The following is a 21,373-nucleotide window of genomic DNA, read 5'->3' as shown; positions in this document are numbered from 1 at the left end:
AGAAAAAGAAACTAATGCCTATCCCGCGATGTGACGATGACAACAAAGTAGGCGACGGAGAATAGCAAAAGACGAATCGGGGGGGAAGCAAAAAAAGAAAAAATATCCGATGCCCCCATGCAGGATTGAACTACAGACCTCTTGATTACAAGTCAAGCGCTCTACCACTGAGCTATAAGGGCGGATATGTATTTGCCACCGCCTTACTTCCTCTCTTAGCGCGGTTGCAGCTACCCGTTGCACAAAAAAAAAGGAGGGGGGAAGCTAGCTTAGCTAGGTTGCTGGCTACCCGAGAAATTGAAAAAAAAGAAATGTGCCCCCACGCGGGATTGAACCGCGGACCTCTTCATGACATGATACGAGTGAAGCGCTCTACCACTGAGCTACAAGGGCTTATTATTAATCTGCCGCTGGAGTTTGGATAATGAAGGACGCTGCATTATTACGTTGGCTTTGCGCACCCTTGAAGGTCATCGTGGTCAAGAATGGGGATCTTTTGCCTTGGGGATGGTTGCAGAACACTCTGTTGTGCTTAAACATGTCTAAATATTGGCTTGGTATCTTGATAGTACTCTTATCATCGTCCATAGCATGATTTTACTCGCATTTTGGTTTGGCCCATTTGGACCAAACTTATCCCGCTAGGTTTATATATATTCTTTGGTTGTGTACCACCCGCTCATCTTAACAATCACTCCACCAATTCCTCTAATTAAAACATTTTATACGACCAAAAGCCCGTTAATCTACCTAGGAGCCCAGCGTAGCACACCTAAATAAACTTCCCATCCACAAAGTCCACAACCTGGACTTTAGCCAAATGATGCTTGACATTCTGCACGAGCGCGATATGCGCCGGGTCTTTGTTCACGAAGTAGTCGCGATCCGCGGTATTTTCGAAGACGGAGACAAATGCATGGCTGATGCCATTCTGTGCACAGGAAGTTAGGAGTTACGCCAGCGACTCATAAGGTCGAAACGTAGGAAGTAGACGCACCTGAAGACCCTCGATGGAGACATCTGCACCGGCCCTCATGGAAACGATGTACGGCCTGCCAGTGTCCGGGTGGATGCACGACTCGCGCAGACCCTTGACCTGACTGGCGACCTATACGAGGACAAGTTAGACCTGTACGCCTCGGACGTATGAAGTGTAGGAACAACGTACATCCTCCCTAACCTCGGGAGTAACGTCGGGGTTGAATTGGAGTAGGACAATGTGAGTGACCTGCATTTTGCTCAACTGCGAGATGGTCTATGATGGTAAAGAGAAGACAAGCTCACACTATAGTAGTGCTATCTATTTATTCCGGACAACTGAAATTACCTTTAACCCTCCCATAGCACACGCCCCTGAGGGAACCAGGATGTCCATTAATCAGCAAGTACAGATTTACGCAAAGAATTCCCTCCAGGTGAATATGTCAGCAGAATGGAATTTTCTGGACCCTGTGATTCTGCGATCACCCTACAATATAGTGCTTACTGCCAGTGTCCTGGGGAGGATCTCCGGAATTGAATATCCCGCGCGGAGCGGGATCTAAACCTCTTTCGGAATATAGCCTAAAACCCAATGAGACCCCGCCAGTCTAATTGCGTCCATTGGCCCTGAGAGATGAGTCTCTTTCTCCATGTCAGCACTCAATTGCTTACCAGAATCAACTACACAGAAAATAGTAGTCCCAAAATATCAGTACGATTCCTGGGTATGATGCCAGCCAACCCGTACAGAATGCATATACTGTACACTGCGCCGCTCAAACCAGTTCCTTCCCCAAGAGCACCGGCGAATCACTCACACCCGCAGTACTTAGTAGCAATAGAGTTCGCCAATTCCGGATCCGGGCTGCTGGCAACAACCTAATGAATTGGCTCACACCCAACCAGACCCAACAGCGTCCCTCTCGGGACCTGTGGGCCCAAGTGGGGAAGAAAGATGATCTCACAAGTTGCATTTGTCATCGACAAACAAAAAGAGGGTGAAGAGGGGTGTTGCATCCCATTCCACCGACTTCTTGGTGCTTCTTGCTCATGATACCAGAGACACATATATAGGATACCTCTTCCTCTCACTCTTCCCAGCAGACACTCTCCTACCTACTCACTCAATCAAACCAGATATTCCACATCACAATAACACCCCCACCATGCCTCAAAAAGCCATCACCGTCACCGCCCCTAAGAAGGGGGACCTGGTCACCGACCGCCCCATCCCCAAGCTCCGCGACGACTACATCCTCATCAAGACCGTTAGCGTGGCCCTGAACCCCACGGATTGGAAGCACATCGAGTACCTCGCGCCTACCGGCGTCCTCGTCGGCTGCGACTACGCCGGTATCGTGGAGGAAGTCGGCCCCGCCGTCAAGAAGCCCTTCAAGAAGGGTGACCGGGTGTGCGGCTTCGTCCACGGCGCCAACGCCGTGCAGCCCGAAGACGGCACCTTTGCCGAATACATCGTCGCCAAGGGCGACATCCAGATGCACATCCCGGATAACCTGAGCTTCCAGGACGCCGCCACTCTCGGTGTGGGTATCACAACCGTTGGACAGGCTCTGTACCAGAGCTTGAAGTTGGAGCTGCCCACCGAGCCCGCTAAGGGCGGCAACGCAGGCCCGATCCTTATCTACGGTGGCTCGACGGCGACAGGAACCCTGGCGATCCAGTTCGCCAAGTTGTCCGGGTACAAGGTGCTGACTACGTGCTCGCCAAGGAACTTCGACCTGGTGAAGGGTCTGGGTGCCGATGAGGTGTTTGATTACAATGCGCCGAATGCGGCGGCGGAGATCCGGAAGGCTACGGATAACAAGTTGAAGTTGGTGCTGGATACTATCTCGTTGGAGGCGAGTGCCAAGTTCTGTGATGAGGCTATCTCTACCGAGGGTGGTGAGTACAGTGCGCTTTTGGCGGTGGGCATTGAGCGGAAGAATGTCAATGATCGGTGGACTCTGGCGTATACTGCTGTGGGTGAGGAGTTCATGTTTGGTGAGACGCCGTTCCCGGCCAAGCCTGAGGATAAGGAGTTTGCTGCCAAGTTCTGGGATATTGCGCAGAAGTTGTTGGCTGAGGGCAAAATTAAGGTGCATCGGCCTAGTGTGCGTGGGGAGGGTTTGAAGGGTGTGTTGGAGGGGTTGCAGCTGCTCAAGGCTGATAAGGTCAGTGGTGAGAAGCTGGTGTACAATGTTGCCGAGACTCCTTAGATAGTGAGAAGTACATTTTGTATGTGAGGTGTTAATGAAATGGATTCATGAGTTTAATTAAAGCAGTCTGTGTTTCTTCTCTTGCCTGCCGGTTTAGGACTAGATTCCGCTTCGAGGACTTCATCTGTAGTCACTGTTTGTAATCCTCGTTGCCTTGGCGCGGTGGGACGGGAAACAGCTGAGCGGACACTAAACTACATGCGGAAATCACTGCGCGGGGCAACCTGTGGTTGGCCTGATCTGTGACAACATAGACAGCTGCAGTGCGCATGCACTTGTTATATAGAAGACGCTACTTATGCTCATCCATGACAGCGTTGGAATGTCATAGCCACTCCCTGCTTATCAATCAACTGTGGATCTCTCAAGACGTATCCGGACGTCTACTACACTGTCGCCCAGACTGGAATGAGATGATGTTTATTCGTGCACTGGAAGCACAGTCTTCTATTCTGAAATGTACATTGAGCTTAGGGTATTGCGAATATTGCAATCCTATCCTTCAAAGTGTTCGTCGAAGACCTTGCCGGGATTCATTAACCAGCTAAAAAAAATTAGTAAGCGACTGAGAGAGAACACAGGAGTGACGTACTGAGGATCAATGCTCCGTTTCAGTCCCCTCATTAGTTGCATCGTTGGTGTACCGAGTTCCTCCTCGAGATAGGCCTGGTGGATGTTAGCGTTGAGAATATGATACAACGGGATTAGGGATTGCCGACCTTCTTTCCTAATCCGATGCCATGTTCGCCCTGTTTTAGTCAGACTTATGTTAAAACGTCATGTAGGAACAATGACTCTTACAGAAACTGTTCCCTCCATTTCAAGCGCTCGCTTCATCATCCTTGAGACACACGCCTTGACACCCTGGTATTGTTCTGGACTCTGGGGGTTGTACATCACCGCTTGGTGGAAGTTGCCGTCTCCGACGTGGCCTAGAACCGTGGAGAACAGACCCAGATTGCTGGATTCGGCCTTTGAGAGCTCTGAAGATCATGTCAATACTGATTGAGCAACACAATTGCTCTAAAGTTAACTTACCAACAATCTCAGCCAGCCGCGATATCGGTACAGCCACATCCGTAGACCAGATTTCGGTTCCTTCGGGTCTCACAGCCAGCATGGCCCAGAGGGACTGCTTCCTTGCCGACCAGAGATTGTCGCCTTCCTCGCGGGACTTTGCGAATACCAATTCTTTGCCTTTGTTGTTGGTTAAGATGGATTTTGTGCGTTGGATGCTGTCGTCGATTGCCGTGCGGGATCCGGTGAACCTGGATTGTCAGCTGACCATTATGTTTTAAATCAATATCGGACTTACTTCAAGAAGAGGGTCGGCTCCTCCGACCAAAACCTCCCACCTGCGCCACCGTTCTGGTTGATGATCTTCATCTGCACGTCGTCCATGAATTCCAACGCCGCGAGGGGAACACCGTCACGGATCAACTTCGATGCTGCGGCCGTTGCGTCACCGACTGTGGGGAAAGTAGCAATCCCAACGCTGCTGTCTTCGGGTATGATAGCAAGCTTGAGCGTCGCCTCCGTGATGATCCCCAAAGTCCCTTCCGATCCAGTAAAGAGCGCGTTCAAGTTATAACCAGCAGAAGACTTGCGCGGCCGCCGTTTCGTCTTGATCACTGTTCCATCCGGAAGCACGACAGTGAGGTTAACCACCCAGTCCTTCATCGTCCCGTAGCGCATCGCATTCGTGCCACTGCAATTTGTCGCGACCATACCGCCCACATACGCAGTAGGACTGGGGTCCATGGGCAGAAACAGCCCAGTAGACTTGATCCCCTCGTTTAGATCCGTCCATCGCACACCTGCTTGAACCGTCACATTCATGTCCTGCTCGTACAGCTCAATGACCTTGTTCATCCGCGACAGGTCAATGCAGACACCCGAGTGAGGAGCTGCAAAGTTCCCTTCGACGCTTGATCCGGCGCCGAATGGCACCATCGGAACCCTGTATTTGGTGCATACTTTGGCGATTGCGGATACTTCCTCTGTCGTGGCTGGACTGAGAACCGCAATCGGTCGTGCGGTGGTGTTGGACGTGGACCATTCGGAGTATCCGTGAATTTCAATGTCGTCGGCGTCAACACTTACATTATCGGGTCCGATGATTGCCTTGATTTCCTCGACGGCCTGTATATCGCGATTAATGATAATGATGGTTAAGCTGCAAATGTGCTACGTACCCGAAGCATCGTCGGGACGTCCGCATATTTGGATGATCCGGATTGAAATGGACCGGATTGAACATCTTTAGCAATGTCCTGCGTTTTGGAGGCTTCCCTTCCGCGCCAAGCCTCGGACGCAAAGAGCGTTACAGCCGCGGTAGCGACAATCGTCCCCAGGATGGGCAACGTGGCCGACTGCTGCCTCGGGGATTGTTGCGGATCAGTTGCATAGTTTGCTTGGTGCTGAAATCTCCCCCTAATCCTGAGTGAGGATGGCCGATGGGATACACCCCAGGCGTTTAATGATGATCGCCGCCCGCAGGCACGAAGGTAATAGTTCGTTTGCCAACGGATCATGGCTGGGTGATGAGGTCTGATAAATGAGAGGTCAAATTTCGCCCGTTGAGGATCGGCGAACAATATTTGGGATGGTCCGTGGTTCGCCTTATTGGGTATCCGAGGTTTAATGAGATTATCGGGATCTTCAGGGTCGCAGGGACACAACAGGCTTCTAGAAGCGAATGAATTCTTTGGTTATTGATCGACGGGTATCATAGGGCTCTGGGCCTGTCGATGGTGAGTTGTTAAAGTGGCCAATGGTGCTCGCTACACCCAATCTGCCATGCTCTCAGGAAGATGCACTGATTGGGAATGAAGACTTGAAGCAGTCATCTCTGTTTGCGGCTGACGTTGAAGGGGGGATCGGCTGCAACATTTGCCTAATCGGGATGGGGCCGGAAAACGCGGGGAAATGAATGCCAGTCACGTGATGGACGAGGGACAAACGCATTCGCCAGCAGATGACAGTCGGGTCGCTTCTTGATTGATTAGAATGTAACGTTTAGTCTGATGAAATTTGGAACCGTGTATATGACACATTGCGCAACTTGAGTGTGTGTTGTATTGGTGAAAGGAGGTTTCTTGAAAGACTGGATAGCGGTAAATTGAATGCCACTCAAAGCCTCAGAGATGCATTCTTATCCATGCTGAGGACTATGTACTTCATGAATTCATTAAGGCCTAAAGGCATCAGGTGTGATAGGCGTCTGGATAGTAGTCATAGCCGCTGGATCGTACAAGGGCATGCCGAACCAGGCTGGAATCGACTTTGAGCCGTCTGATCGTGACGCCGCCGAGTCATAGAAGACAAAACGATGAAAAGAGAAATCACTGGAGGACTGGATGTGATAGTACAAGATGAGTTAGTCTGAGACTGCAGTCATATAGCGTCAGAGATAAGGTATGAGTTTGAGAGAAAGGAAGATGCTGAGATGAAGAGTCTTCAAGGCAAAGAACTTGCAATACCTAATCTGGCAGCAGAAATATTGACTGTTTGAGAAGCGAAATGTTGTATAGAGTACAGCAAATTGATCAGATAGACGCCCTTCCAAGGCCACATCTGCTAGCGAACATGCCAGGTCATGCTGCATTTACTACAGTCGTCTAGCATGAAAGACTGTATCTTCGCAGTTACATATATCCCAGTGTGGTAAGTTTTTCTCATCCCCCGGTAAACCAAGGTCAGAACTGGCTTGACCTACATATGGTCCTGATCGCACCATATCTCGTGCTTTCCAAAAGTGATGTGCTGCTACCGGATAACACCCAACCAAGCTACTTCGCTATCCTGAGGCAACTCGTCATCACCACCAACCCTTGCGGGATATCGCGTAATAACCAACAAGCCCAGCGTAGTCTCTCATACCTGACGATATCACCCCAACCATGAGTCCCAAAGTCCTCATCTCGTTAATATTTAGGTAATCGGGGCCTCATTTCCGATACCAAAGTTACTAATCGCTGATCGACGCTTCGTCTTCCCCTACAAGGTGAAATAAACTCAGACAGGATTTTCCCGCAAGATGCAGAATTTTCGCCGATCCAGCAGTCTAGACTGTTGAACCATGCTTCTCATCCGATTCTGTTCTTTCCCATTCCCACAGACAACAAATCGAGCCGTGAGCGATATCCAATTGAAGAGAGAATCCCGACCCTTGGGCAGCAAGAAGCCGAATCATGCACCACAATGGGGAAAGGACATTTACTGCCGTAGTGGGTAGACTTACCAGCAATGGTAGACCGTGTACTCCATACCCCAATCTCATAACCCGACCATGACCTATTTTTAGCAGATCTGTCACTCGCTATCCCGCCATTGATTCGAATAGATGATCTCGATACGCTGCTCACCACTCCGCGATCATGGCCATGGCAGATGCTCGATACGGAGACATTGATTCTATTTTCAACTCTCGCGATGGAGGCAGTGGATAAAATTTCCCGCGTTTTCCCCGTCTTCCCAGTGTTGTAACTGGGATATGAAACACTCAGACCCGGCAAAGTGTCACGGTGGTTGGTGAGCAAGGTTGGTTTGTTTCGAGGGAAAGAAATCAGCCACTAGTAAGTTCGAGGGTCAGCCGTAGGGGAAAAAGGTAAAGCCCCAGTCGAGTGTCGGCACCACCTTCCGACTACATCGGCGACTTTGAGAATTGTAAAACTCTAAAGTGCTTCTTTCTTGCGTGCTAAGCTTCCATGTGGATAGTCTGGAGGGACTATTCCGTTAGACCCTCTTCTTTAGGGGATCATTATTGGTCTCGGGAATTTTAGGCTGCTTCAGTGGTCGCGGGTTCGCTGCTCGGGGTCTGTATGGACGGTTCCTGGCAACGGATACCATTTCCGATTGAGGTTTAGCCTTTGTAGACTAGAGAGGGCGTAGAGAGCTCCCCAAAGTTGGGAAGTCGAGGTCGAGCGAACGGTGGGGTTTCAGGATGAGACGAGGCCAAAATAGGGTTTGGCTCGAAACAGCGGGTCCTCATTGGATGGGCTATTCTTAGCTCAGGGGAGATAGAAGAAAGGGGTGTGAACTTGCGGATAGTAGAATAGTAACCGCAACTGAGTATACACAGAAGATGAATAAGGTCGAAGCTGTAGATGCGAGGTGAAGTAAGTGAATGAATAAACTTGGAGAGTTGAGTTGGTGTTCCTGCCGATCAGGAAAGACATAGGAAGCGTAGACGGGGTCAGTTCCGAGGATCATCCGCAACGCCCGGAAGAACCAGCCGATCCCCCCATCTTCGGGCAAACTCCAAACATGGGCTGCAGATCACTAGCGCAGGGGTCACGATCGTGATACACCTCCACTGCTCTCCAGCCCGTCTTGCATCAATTTTTGCAGTCAAGGAATTTACGTTTATCCGGAGTTCACTACCAATGCTCAGGCATCAGTTGCGGCTCGTTTGGTGCTCTCGTTTACATACACCCTGGTTTACACTATCAACGTATCTAAGTACTATGGACAACCTCACGCCATTGAGCCCCAATTCAGGTCATCAACAATGCTCAAGCATTGACTCTCTCGATCCCAGATCGAAAACCTCTTTTCATCTCGATCTCTGGGTCACAATTCTAGCGCGTTTCGACGCAGCGACACCGGCCAGGTTCTGAGCCGGTCTCCCCTGCCCGATTCGGAGCTCTGATTCCCGGTTGAGTGCCGGCTCTGTGCCCATTTTGATCAATGCAGATGTTCCAGTCCCAGAAGAGCCCGTCGTCCCTGACCGTATCCACAGTCTACCAAGTCCGTGCCCGTCGGAAAACCCAGATGATGGTTCATTCTACGGTTCACTAAGATGCTTGGCAGGTCCGAACCAGGCCATGGACACTTTTCTTAGAAACTCTACACTGACACAAGCAGCCACTATCAAACCACCGCGGTTTCACGGGCCCCTATTCACGGGGAGACAGCCATGGCTCTCCTCCGCGATGCGGGAGAAGAAGACGGGAACCTTTCGACGCAAAAAAGGCATATATAGCCTCTGTCACCACCACCGATCAGGTTGACTTTCTTTCCATCCCATCCTCATCTCTCTCACCAGTCTTTTCTCCTCTTTTTCCTCTCGCTCTTGTTTGCTTTTCAGATCGCCTGTGGCGTATCGATCTCTGTGTTTACATTTTCAATAATTCCGTTCAACTCTCGTTCTTCTCGATTCTCGTTTCTCGAAGGTAACCTTCCCACCACTTTCTGATCTTCGGTTACAATCATGCTTGGCACAGTACTGACCATCACAGAAACCGAAATCAATCAGTCAAAATGGTTCGCTTCTACAGAGTCTCCGCTGCGACCCTCGTCACCGCCGCCACCGTCTCCGCCATCCCCATCCCATGCCTCCTTCCCTTCCTCAGCGGCGCTGGTAGCCTCCTGGGAAGCTCCGGCCTGGGTGCCAGTCTCGGTCTCGGTGGCAGTGCCAGCGGCAGCGGCAGCGCCGACTTGGGCGCCAGCCTTGGTGGTAGCGGCAGCGGTAGTGGAAGTGCTGGTGCTGGTCTCGGTGCTGACCTCGGCGCCGGTCTGAGCGGCAGCGGTGGTCTGGGTGCCCTTCTGGGCGGTGGTGCCGGTGCCAGTGCTACCGGTGCTGCGGGTGCTGGTGCTTCGGGAGCTGCCGGTCTTGGTGGCTCCGCTGGCCTGGGTGGATCTGCTGACCTGGGCGCTGATCTGGGTGCCGGTCTTGGTCTGGGTGGAAGTGGCAGCGCTGGTGCTGGACTTGGAGCCAGCCCTACTGGAGCTGCGGGTGCTGGTGCCTCGGGCTCTGCTGGCCTGGGCGCTGGTCTTGGTGGATCTGCTGGCCTCGGTGGCTCTGCCGGTCTTGGTGGCAGCGCTGGTCTCGGCGCGGGTCTGGGAGGAAGTGCCACTGGTGCTGCTGGTGCCGGTGCTTCTGGCGCTGCTGGCCTCGGTGGCTCTGCTGGCCTGGGTGGCAGCGCCGGCCTTGGTGCTGGTCTTGGAGGAAGTGCTACTGGCTCCGCTGGCGCTGGTGCTTCCGGTGCTGCTGGTCTCGGCGGTTCCGCCGGTCTTGGTGGCTCCGCCGGTCTGGGCGCTGGTCTCGGTGGCAGCGCTACCGGTGCTGCTGGCGCGGGTGCTTCCGGCGCTGCTGGCCTTGGTGCTGGTGCCGGTCTTGGAGGAAGTGCTACCGGATCTCTCGGTGCCGGTGCTTCGGGTGCCGCTGGCCTCGGTGGCTCTGCTGGCCTCGGTGGTAGCGCTACCGGTGCTGCTGGCGCTGGTGCCTCCGGCGCTGCTGGTGCTGGTCTTGGTGCTGGCCTTTCCGGCTCTGGCTCTGCCGGTCTCTCTGGATCTGGATCTGCTGGTCTCGGTGCTGGCGCTGGTCTTGGTGCCAGCCCCAGTGGCAGCGTCGGTGCTAGCCCTAGCGCTAGTGCCGGTCTTGGTGCCGGTCTTTCTGGATCTGGCTCCGCTGGTCTCTCTGGATCTGGATCTGCTGGCCTCGGTGCGGGTGCTGATCTCGGTGCTTCCGGCGATGCCTCGGGTGATGTGAGCGGCAGCGGATCCGGCTCTGCTTCTCTCGGTGCCGGAGCTTCTGGCAGCGGCGATGACGATACTGATGTCGGTGTTTCCCCCACCACTGCGGAAGCTCCCAGCGCCACCACCACTTGGGTCAGTGCCTCTACCAGCGTCTCTCTCGGTCCTTACGGCGGCGCCAGCGGCAGTATCACGGCTGGAGGATCCACGGGCGGCGACGACAGCGACGATTCCGGTGCCGGAGCTGATGCCGATGCAGATGCGGATGCTAGCGCGGATGCCGATGCCAGCGCGGATGCCGATGCCGATGCCGATGCCAGCGGTAGCGGAAGTGCTGATGCCAACGCTAGTGCTGGGGCCTCCGTTAGTGGTAGCGCTGAGGCCTCTGCTAGCGCTAATGCGAAGGCTTCTGCGTCCCTGAACTTCTCTGCTTAAGGTATGTATCACACTTCATCTTGAGATTTTGGCCTGGCTGCTAACAAGTCAATAGGAGTTACGGCGTTGGTATCGATCGATCGCTCTAAAGTGACACCACACTACCTCGAGCTTCCGGGAATCGATTATTTCAAAACGGTTTAGGTTTATCTTATGGGATGGGAATGGGTTCAATGCTGTCATTCGTTTCATGATTATATTGTCTAATTATTTGCGTCGTCCTTTTTGTGACGAGTCCTACTTACACACTGATATTGAGAGGATCCAGGCCAGTCTGTCATAGTCATAATCTAAATTCAAGCCTGTTGATAGATATTCTTGCTTCCTTTTTAAAATGTAGTTTTCAGTAGCATTACTGAGCATTTTATGGGTATTAATGATCGTCTTACCTGGACAGTACTTAGAAGACGAAGTAATATCATTTATTTAGCCTTCTGAAGAGTATGAGTGATCTCAGAGAAACTACTTGTGCAAGAGGCTGAGAAAAAAAAGTGGGTACCAAAGAAAAAAGCGACAAGATAAACGGCTCACTTCAGTCACTATAACGGGTAGCCGAGCTAGCCACAGAACAAAAAAGCAAAAAAGAATGACCTACGCAGGATTCGAACCTGCAATCTCTTGATCCGTAGTCAAGCGCCTTACCATTGGGCCAGCAGGCCAATTGTTGAAAATATGCTACAAGTAAATGTTATATAGACCAAAATAAAGAGTTGGCAGTCGCTGTCGCCCTCAATGGCCACTCAAGGGGGGGGGGGTTTCCTTCAGTGGGTGTCGTGGTGGTCTCTTACTGTCCAACCCGACGTGGTAATCCCTTGGAAGTATGCTTATACTACTATAATTACCGATCTCATATTTGACCGCTTCAAGCACTATTACATCATAATTCCTGGTGAAGAGCAAGTCTACCCATATAATAACTGCTAGCATGAGTGCCCTTTACCACGGAAAGACGGTACCATCCCAGACCCGGAACTGGACTCCCATGGACTCACGCGTGGCACCATCAATGAGCTTGACAATGCCACTGACACTCTCCTCAACTGTCTGAAAAGCCTTCTCTAGCCCGACCTTGGTGCACTCGCATTGCCCACTAATCATGCTTAGCCTCTGCGAGAACCCCTGTCAGAACCCAGCGAGTATCCCCGGTTTGAACATCAGGTTAATTGCGCTGATGTTTCACAGTAAGCGAAAAGAGAATTAGCAATTCGAAATTTCCCATCACCAATGGTGACAAATTAGTCACAATGTCTGAATGTAGAGACTGTCCCCTCTTTTGGCGACTCGCCAGAAAGAATTGTCTGCGTTGGCAAGGCACTTTACAATGGTTTTTCGAACATTCTGTATCAGCTTGCCTATCTCCACATCTCCAGACACCGCAAAGTCCAGAAACACGGTAGATGAACTGTTTTAGCTACGTCAGTGGATCTACCATCTATTCGCGCAGGCTGGGAAAGTATACCCGGAATAGATTTAGTTTTCCGCTCCAAATCAGTGTTCCCTTGCATCGCCCTGACGGCGTATTTTGCGTGGTCAGTATACCGCAGATCCTTAAATCATATTCGCACTCGATGTCTCATTTACCAATGAATGTATTCCATGGATGGGTTCCGATGTAGTCATCTAGCGGATGCTTGCTTGAGTAGCTCAGATATGGACTAAGCAATTCTGCTGTGGTATACCCACCCAACAGCTTTCTTGCCCCTGTATTGCTGCGAAGTAATTGTACCGGTAATTCTTTTGGCAGAAACAACACGCGTATCAGATGCTTCCTGCGCTTTCTCTACTAAGCACTAGGCTATACAATTGCTTGCACCGAAGGCTTTACTTATATGCCTTGTGATATAATGTATCTTTAAGTCTGCGAGCCAAATAGGTGAGGTCATAGTCATGGTCTTGGCATTGACTTGAGCTTGAACATGTTTAGAATGCACAATGATAGATCTGGTCAGTCCCAGAAGTCGGCTTCCATAAGGGACTTAGTTATTAGATAAGTCAAGCCTTCTTATCTAGCCTTCCAAGCTTAGTCCAAGCACATACGACCATAGGGTGTGGAAAACAGGGCTTCCCGTCCGCTCAGCCGTACTTAAGCCACACGCCGGGAGGTTAGTAGTTGGGTGGGTGACCACCAGCGAATCCCTTCTGTTGTATGTTTTTTGGTCTTCTTCTCTTGTTTTATTTCCTAGACATGAAAGGGAAAAAGACCAAAGTCTAGAACCCGACTCTTCGTGATGGCTGATTGTTTTGAAGGGTCCATATGCATACCCGAGAGTATGGAAAGGATCGACCGGAACACGCTTGAGAAGTAACTGATATTCATTTATTTGGCCATTTCCTTCTAATAGTTAGGCCAGATAGCTTCGATCACTAGTAGAGAAGAAATAAGTGTTGAGGTCATGATACTGAATCAGGACCTGGTTGATAGCGCCATCAGTAGCTTCATGGCCTCATATGCCGCAGTCCAACGCACACCCCTCAAGTACCGGGCGACTTCAGCAGTAAGACCATGCGTACAGCACTTTCCCAAAGTGCGGCGAATATTCGCTGGGGATACGGACCCCATTAGCGAGACCATATGGTTCATCAACACCCTAGACTGTGTCTGGGGCATGTCTCTCTCAGGATGTCTACATATCTTACGGGCAACTGATATCTCGCCACCGAAGCAATGAAACGCCCAGCACGTCAGCGTCCCTATAACCAAGCACCACGGGTAGTGGAATACACCTTTTATATCCCAATTTCTCAAATTGAGAATCCCTTCACGCATCATCTGCGCCGCATGCCATGCTGCCTGCTCTGCGGCTGTCCCATTTGTGCTGACCCAATTCCTAATCCAGTCCTCAGATATCTGGCGATCTTCTGGCATCACTATATGTCCGAAGATAGCCTTAGCCCCGGCAGCAGCTTGTAGGTGACGGACTTCACAGTTGATTTCAATATGTGCGGTATGATACACATACTGCTGCCGGCCCTTAGCCGAGATAAAGTATGACCCTTTTCCGGACTGGAGTAACCGTGATCAATGCACGGTTATTCAATCAATCCAATAAGACCATCATTTTTAAGAGCTAATCAATTACCGCTCTCAACTTCGTAGCGACAAAAGAGTTGGTCACCTAGGATAAACGAACATGTTGACCAGGTGAGTCAGAAGCTTTTGGATTTCGTGAACAGCTGCTAATACCCTCTGGAGCTGAAGTTAGCCAGTACAGGTCGAAAGACCGATGTTTGGTTATCATAAAAGAAAATGTGTACGACCTGAGCTCGTACTTGGACTCCCATCCTGGCGGGTCAAGCATCATCCTGAAGCGGGATGCAACAGAAGCATTCGAGCCCATCCACCCAAATAACGTGATTGAGAAGCATCTATCGCGAGAGTATGAGGAATCCTATGATTCGACATTTATCTACTGCGCGACTGTACTGATATGTGAATAGAGCCCACCTCGGCCCCGTTGCAGATTCAGATATGATTACCACACCCGCCTCGGCACAAATGAAGATGTCTTCCTTGGAAAGTAGTCTTCAGAAGAGCATCCCTTCACTTTTGAGATCCGTTGTCAACATTCACAACTCTGAACTTTCTGTCTTTCAAATATTACCTGCGCGCTCGTTTGCCTGTGAGTACCACCGGAGGAAGACGAAATGCTGTCTCCGTGGCTAATCAATGCAATTGGAGCGACGTGCAGTTTTCAAATCTGGTGCTGAAGATGAGAAAACTGTTCAATGGAACCAGAATAGTTGGAATCGTATCCGCTTTTGTCCGCGAGTTTCAAGACCCATCCGGGCCATCGACTTAACGACATCCATACTTGGAACGAAATACTCAGCGCCATGTTTCATCTGCCCTGCAGGAGGTGGTAAGCTGGCGCATCCGAGTGGAGACCTGGCTTTGACCAAAGTTGCTGGGAAACATGGCATTCTTCACTGGGTACCGAACAACACCGGTTGTTCGCAGGAAGAGTTGGCGGATGCGCGTGCGGACACGCAGACATTGTACTGGCAGATATATGCTCTGGAGGACCTTTCCGTGACGGAGAAGGAAATAAAACAAGCTATTTCGTTGGGTTACCGGGGGTTTGCTTTAACTGTTGATGCCAATCGAGTTGGCAAGCGAGAACGTGATGTGCGTTTAAAACATCAGGGTATGCATATCATTCTCCCGCGGTTCTATTTCAAGGATTAACAATATTCTTCCACAGGAATAGGAGTTTTCTGAGAATCAAGAGGGTGAAGACAATGAGTTTGCCAGTGGCCCTACAGTTTCGCGGTCGTGCGTTCCCAAAGGTCCGGATATGATTGATGAGAAAATGACCTGACGAGATATAGCCACCTCTTCCCCGACTTTGACTGGATGTCCGCAGTTTCGTGGTTACGAAATATAACGGATCTGCCAATTGCGATAAAGGGCATTCAATCCTGGAAAGATGCTGCACTATGCATGAAGTACGGAGTACATCCGTGGCTGTCGAACCACGGAGGACGACAGCTCGAGGGGGCTCCCTCTGCTGTTGATACCCTTCTTGCCATCCATGCACACTGCCCCGAAGTCATTCGCCGTTGTGACGTTATTGTCGATGAGGGTATCAGTCGCGGTTCTGATATTGTGAAAGCTCTTGCTTTAGGCGCAAAAGGCGTCGGACTGGGGCGAGCATTTCTTTACGCCTTGGCACTTCGCGAGCCAGGCGTCGACAAGGCAATCAGAATTCTGAAAAATGAAGTTGAGACGACCATGGCTTTGCTGGGAGTTGTCAGTGTTGACTCGCTGAATCCTTCTTATGTAAGTTGGGTCAAATAAGAGTATTCTGTGTTCAAACCGCCATCATTCACTAGCACAAGGACTTCGACTGGCAGATCAGCGCATCTAGCGATCAGGATAGGCTTCCCCGTGGCCGCTCTAATCTCTAGTGTGCATTTATCAGGCTACAGGCGTCGCGTTTTCATCGGTGGGCAGAGTTCAATTAGGGAGGACCACTTTAAGACTCAAAAGCTTTGCTAGACATTTCTCAGACAAAAGTCTGTCTATCCGCCTAGTATTTCAAAACATAGTCTATGAGATTCCTCGTTCTATAGTAAAAATTGATTGCAGTTGGAGGAAACGAGTCATCTGGTGTATTGGAAGCATATTCGATTCGTAAGCATAGTGAACACAGAACTCCAAACACCCAGACTTAGAACTTATCTTTGAGCGGAGAGAATCAGTTCTACATCAAAGCGCTCTCTTTGTACCTGAAGCAGTATATTAGGTGGGAAGACCTAATTTCAGGATAAGTACGGGTATGGGATACCGTATCCTATTATGCGGCTGTTGTCTTCGTGTCACAGCTCCTCTCCGTACTACGTAGTCCCGATAACCTTTACTCCGTTCTTCACTATAACAGTGACATTCTTGAACTCCGGGGCGGAAGCATGCTGTCCGTGGACATCCGGGCGCGTAGCCGAACAGCGGCGGAAAACGTACCATCGCAATCAATCCCAAAGCCGGATCCGAATGAGCAACCAATACGATACCCGGAAAACCAGATTTATGGGCTGATACAGAGCAACTTGGCGACTTTATCTTCCATATATGATATCAGGTATCGTGGCCCTCTGGTAGCATTGCTTTATCACTTTATTTTGGCTCATGGCAGCGACGTTCTCGACTTCCCACCTGCTTCAACAGTCGTAAGCTTCAATATAACACCAATTTTTCCAGGATAATACACAAACATGACCGGCCAAGCAATTGATCCTCCCCCCAGCCTCCCTGTGCCGAATCAACAAGTGCATGCACCGGGCGTCTACTTGCTACACCCCCTGTCACGCCTCGGCACGGGTCCTGGTATGATCATACTGACTTCTGGGAGAGACCTCGGAGGTGTGCGTCTAGACGATGGAGTCCCCTCACCGTTCCTCAAATGGGCTGAAGAAGGTTACGCGGTGGCGGCAGTATGCTTAGGTGCCTTGGAGGGTGAACAAGATGGCATATCCTCTGCCCTCGAAGCGTTGTTAAGCTGCGACAACTGCCAGCCCAAGGGGAAAGTTGGACTTATCGGTGAGTACAGTACTCTTTACGTACTTGACCACTGCATCTAACATCTCTGTTCCAGCATACGACCCCGACGCATGGCTGAAGGTCGCTGCATCAGCGCACGCTCACCAGGAGGTTGTCGGAGTGGTGGTATATGGGAATGTGGATTCGCCGATTCCCAAACCAGTCTTCCCAATGCTTCAGCACTTGGCTGGAGCGTCCGCGACAGCAAAATTGGTATCCAAAACCGAGAATTGCCAGGCGTATGGATACGCAGCTGTCAGTACATATCAGTTTGCCACCCCTTTCCAGCCGGCGTTCGACTACACCGCCGAGTCTGTATCACACACACGGAACCTGAGCTTCCTGAAACCTCTAATGGGAGCTCCATATTTTGATTTAGAGGCCATTTGGGAAGAACATACGTATCATGAGTTTGAGACGCGCTCTGTACCTCATACGATGGCGACCATGGTGCAAGAGCCGTATGTGAATCATATTCCCACGGTAAGATCCAAAGTGCCGAACACTTTTTAATAAGTTACTGAGCCGAACAACTTGCAGTTAACGGGAGGAATTGGAAGGGATCGCCTCTCATACTTCTACCAGAACCACTTTGTTTTCAATAACCCTGAAGACGCGGAACTTGAGCTTATCAGCCGGACGGTGGGTATTGATCGTGTCATTGATGAGTTTATATACAAGTTCACGCACGACACCCAGATTGACTGGCTGTAAGGACTTTTTTAATCTTATTATTCTTTCGCAACCCAACTGCTTGCTCTACTCGAACTAATCTCTAGCAGGCTTCCTGGCATCCCACCCACCGGTCGCAAATTAGAAATACCGTTTACGGCAGTTGTCAACATAAGGGGTGACCGGCTGTACCACGAGCACATTGCGTGGGATCAACTCACTGCTCTGATTCAGTTAGGGCTCATGCCAGAATATCTTCCCTGGACACACCCCGCACCTACGGGTGTGCATATGGGCACCAAGACGAAGCTTGAGTATCGAGTACCAGGGACTGGGCGCGACACAGCCAAGAAAATGAGGGATAGGAATTCTGTGGAATCAAATAGAATGTTTGGGCACTCAATTCGGGAAGTGGACTCGGTTCAACCGACGGTGTCCCCCCAAACTTGCTTAACGGAAGTGTTCTGACTGCGAAAGGGAACGGGAAAGGGGCGGATAACGGGCGGGAAATACCCGGCCGCCCGGCTAAGGGATGGTATGGGTCGTATCTTTCACTTCCCGGTACCTTCATCGACAACTCGTTTTTTTAATATTCTTTTTCTCCTAGAGATATGAACTGGAAAATAATAGAGTAATCGATGTAGTGGGTATTTTCTCATAGGGCACACCATACCTGCCGATTGTCCCCGTAATCAGGTCACGAGATCTTTAATCCCTCCACTATCAGGGCTGAAGCACCGCATACAAGCAAAAGAGCATACATAAAGCACAGATAAGACTCGGGGACGTCATTTTCGCCTTCGAATTTTCCCTATCCAACCGTTTGTTGCATCTCAGACTTATCACAGCAACGCCCAGCCTCTAGTGCGGGGTAGGATCTGTGCTCAGAATGATTGGAAAAAGACAAATAAACATTGGAGAGCTCAGACCCAGTTCCGAGTATCTCCCCTGGAGCCCTCCCACTTCCCTGGTTAAAATTCCCTACCTTTTCACAACTGGCAAACCCTACAATACGTTTTCCCGGTCATGCCACGTCCGAAAGTGCGCCCGGAAGATCGACGTCGGTCCAGCCACGCTTGTCAGACCTGCAAGATCCTGAAGATCCGGTGCGACTCACAACGCCCATGTTCCTCATGTATGCGACGGGGACAAGCTCATACATGTGCTTATTCTGGGATGGACCGTCGCAAACGGAGAACGGGTGATGTCGTACAGAATACACACAGCCGGGTCACTGACAGGCAGGATGGCTTTTCGCAGAGCAATAGGGTTACCGCCGCTGAGAATGAGAATACACCATTCGAGCTTGAGACTCTAGTATCCGAGATGGTCACACCCGAGTCGCGGAGTGATGATACTCGCCCCCCTGAAACCTCTTTGCGTGAGCCGTTATCTGTAGCACCGAAACAGTCAACAAAAGGTGTGGAATCATCCATGATCCAGATACAGAATCTCGAGAATCTAAACTATGCTTTCTTGTAGTTGATGTGGGCGAAACTTCCGCTATTTCGTTCTTACATTTCCTCCGGAAAACTATTAAGGCCTATGTGGGTTCGGTGCCTTTTACGGATGCTGAGCGACACCACATTATAATTGATACAGATTTCTGTTCTACAACAACCGAGGACGATCAGAATATTGAGCCCAAAAGAATTCACTCATACATAGAATATTATTATGAGGCAGTAAGTACCTAGGATGAAGCCTGCTACTATCGTCATTAAAAATGTACACAGACAAGCGGAATTCTGGATCTTTTCACAGCCCAGGAGGTCGAGGCCTTACTTGAAACACACACCTCTTCGCGGCAGCCCACAACCATTGCAGCTGTGAGGCGGGAGGATGTCGCAGCCATAGGCGTCGCCCTAGCTATTGGTGCCCAAGTTAGAGGATCAGATAGAGACTCCCAGGTAGCGAACGAGTACTTCCGTCGTGCACGCCAGGCAGCGTTCAACGACATGCTGATGGGCCAGAACATCGGGACTGTACGGCTGTTTTTGCTAATGGCATTTTACATGCTGGGCGCCTGCAATCGAAATGCCGCTTCAATGTTTCTTGGGGTAGCTGCACGAGCAGCCATAATCCTAGAGCTTCATAGCATTGAAGGTTACGATAGTACGCTCTCCAAAGAAGATTATGAAAGTAGGTGAGTTATAACAAGTGAATGCTAGTGCCAACGATAAAGACTGACAAAGCCTGGCAGACGAAGAATCTGGCACAGCATGCGTAATCTTGATATTCTCAGCAGCTTTGTTTTGTCCAGGCCAAGAAGCCTCCCCCTAGTGCAGAGTATGTCGGAGCCCAATGAGTTGAATCCTCACTCAGCATTCTATGCCATTGGCAACGGGTGCACTTTACTCATTAATATCGTCGACACACTCAGCAATGGCGGGCTTCTCGACGTCCCCACAGCCGAGGGTCTGCTTTCCCAACTCCGGAAATGGAGTTCTAGCCTGCCCGCCTCTCTCCGCCAGTTTCGGAGTGTTTCCCACGGTCCACCATTCCTGGAACCTGCAGCTCGGCAGCGACTTGTTGGAAGCATTCACGTTTCCTGCCTATACTACTTTGCGGTAATTCTCGTAACCCGGCCATATCTGATCGCGTATCTCGTATCTCGTCTTCGTGGGAAAGCACCAGACCATTTGATCAGTGACCCGGATGAGGCCTCTGATGTCGCTATTAAGAACAATAAAGTATCCAAACTGGCCCAGGTGTGCGTAAGTTCTTCCTTATACATGATAGATATGTGTCGACGGGCAAAGTCGGCGGGGCTCGTTTTTCGAAACTTTTGTCTCCTCAAGTATGCCCCCTTTTACCTCCTCGCTTCGTTCAAACTCCTTCCTTCCAAACCTATCTTGAAAAGACTTGATATTAATGTCTACCCATAGAGCTTGGATTTTTGGCGCCGGCCTTATCCTAGGCTTTTCTATGTTTGCTGGAGAGCCTCGCCGTGACATTGAGAGTCTCTTCAACAGTACCTTACATCTTCTCGATGATGTTGGCCGAACTAGCCCACAGGCCCAGCTTTACCATCAAATCCTGACCAGCTTCAATGATGCAGTGACAAAGTTCCGCAACCGCGTCGCGGGAGAGGTTTACCGCACGGTACAGGACTACATGGACCAGATCCTCATGATAGATCCGACCGTTGACGGAGGTTCGACCGCGCATGCTAGGGATAGAGAGGATTCGTACACTGTCTGGAACGATGATTGGTTGGCTGGTGCAATCAGGAGTGCTGAGACAGGCGAGGTTGCATTAGATCCAGTTTTGAACGGGACACAGGGTGCGCAGATGTTCCATGATCCTGGTGATTGGGGTGATATAGATGGTATGGAACTCGAGGAGGATCTGTTAATGGACATCGATCCATTCGATCAGTTCTTTGTTACGGTCGAATGAATTTCCTGTTGCCTACTCTTTGTTGTTCTTAAAGCATTTAATCACCCAGTCAACCTTGTATGCCGAGCAGTGCTTAGTATGCGTCAACTGACGGCCAAGACCACTGTGACCCCTGCCTCTATGGTTAACATCCACCCGCCCTTCTCTGCAT

At 50.5% G+C, this 21,373-nt stretch overlaps 7 protein-coding genes and 3 non-coding genes across 10 annotated transcripts; 5 read left to right on the top strand and 5 right to left on the bottom strand.

The window, feature by feature from the left end:
• Positions 1–110: 110 nt before the first annotated feature.
• Positions 111–182, bottom strand: AKAW2_t60028S. The gene has a single exon. It is a non-coding gene; the product is annotated as a tRNA-Thr (tRNA).
• A 132-nt stretch (positions 183–314) lies between these two features.
• Positions 315–393, bottom strand: AKAW2_t60027S. The gene has a single exon. It is a non-coding gene; the product is annotated as a tRNA-Thr (tRNA).
• A 379-nt stretch (positions 394–772) lies between these two features.
• Positions 773–1,234, bottom strand: AKAW2_61005S (Dabb family protein; the record flags this gene model as incomplete). Its single annotated transcript, XM_041693193.1, has 3 exons — positions 773–931; positions 998–1,108; positions 1,169–1,234. 3 exons carry the CDS (start codon positions 1,232–1,234, stop codon positions 773–775), a joined length of 336 nt encoding a protein of 111 aa, XP_041546503.1.
• A 913-nt stretch (positions 1,235–2,147) lies between these two features.
• Positions 2,148–3,197, top strand: AKAW2_61004A (zinc-binding alcohol dehydrogenase family protein; the record flags this gene model as incomplete). Its single annotated transcript, XM_041693192.1, has 1 exon — positions 2,148–3,197. One exon carries the CDS (start codon positions 2,148–2,150, stop codon positions 3,195–3,197), a length of 1,050 nt encoding a protein of 349 aa, XP_041546502.1.
• A 495-nt stretch (positions 3,198–3,692) lies between these two features.
• On the bottom strand, positions 3,693–5,731 carry AKAW2_61003S (FAD-binding oxidoreductase; the record flags this gene model as incomplete). The annotated part of the gene is made up of 6 exons (XM_041693191.1): positions 3,693–3,863; positions 3,917–3,946; positions 3,999–4,180; positions 4,236–4,465; positions 4,513–5,339; positions 5,393–5,731. 6 exons carry the CDS (start codon positions 5,729–5,731, stop codon positions 3,693–3,695), a joined length of 1,779 nt encoding a protein of 592 aa, XP_041546501.1.
• A 3,730-nt stretch (positions 5,732–9,461) lies between these two features.
• Positions 9,462–11,111, top strand: AKAW2_61002A (uncharacterized protein; the record flags this gene model as incomplete). The annotated part of the gene is made up of 1 exon (XM_041693190.1): positions 9,462–11,111. One exon carries the CDS (start codon positions 9,462–9,464, stop codon positions 11,109–11,111), a length of 1,650 nt encoding a protein of 549 aa, XP_041546500.1.
• A 587-nt stretch (positions 11,112–11,698) lies between these two features.
• Positions 11,699–11,770, bottom strand: AKAW2_t60026S. The gene has a single exon. It is a non-coding gene; the product is annotated as a tRNA-Arg (tRNA).
• A 2,472-nt stretch (positions 11,771–14,242) lies between these two features.
• AKAW2_61001A (FMN-dependent alpha-hydroxy acid dehydrogenase family protein) lies at positions 14,243–16,019 on the top strand (the record flags this gene model as incomplete). Its single annotated transcript, XM_041693188.1, has 7 exons — positions 14,243–14,253; positions 14,315–14,488; positions 14,550–14,731; positions 14,801–15,237; positions 15,320–15,384; positions 15,441–15,891; positions 15,951–16,019. The coding sequence occupies 7 exons, from the start codon at positions 14,243–14,245 to the stop codon at positions 16,017–16,019; spliced, it is 1,389 nt and encodes a 462-aa protein (XP_041546499.1).
• Positions 16,020–16,823: 804 nt separating this feature from the next.
• AKAW2_61000A (uncharacterized protein) lies at positions 16,824–18,288 on the top strand (the record flags this gene model as incomplete). Its single annotated transcript, XM_041693187.1, has 4 exons — positions 16,824–17,148; positions 17,204–17,631; positions 17,689–17,858; positions 17,931–18,288. The coding sequence occupies 4 exons, from the start codon at positions 16,824–16,826 to the stop codon at positions 18,286–18,288; spliced, it is 1,281 nt and encodes a 426-aa protein (XP_041546498.1).
• Positions 18,289–18,846: 558 nt separating this feature from the next.
• AKAW2_60999A (uncharacterized protein) lies at positions 18,847–21,222 on the top strand (the record flags this gene model as incomplete). Its single annotated transcript, XM_041693186.1, has 5 exons — positions 18,847–19,240; positions 19,303–19,505; positions 19,557–19,966; positions 20,024–20,620; positions 20,709–21,222. 5 exons carry the CDS (start codon positions 18,847–18,849, stop codon positions 21,220–21,222), a joined length of 2,118 nt encoding a protein of 705 aa, XP_041546497.1.
• Positions 21,223–21,373: the final 151 nt, after the last annotated feature.

Source organism: Aspergillus luchuensis, chromosome 6, assembly GCF_016861625.1.
Source record: "Aspergillus luchuensis IFO 4308 DNA, chromosome 6, nearly complete sequence".
NCBI classification, from domain to species: domain Eukaryota; kingdom Fungi; phylum Ascomycota; class Eurotiomycetes; order Eurotiales; family Aspergillaceae; genus Aspergillus; species Aspergillus luchuensis.
Note: the sequence above shows the minus strand (reverse complement) of the source record. Positions and strands in the feature narration are given on the sequence as shown.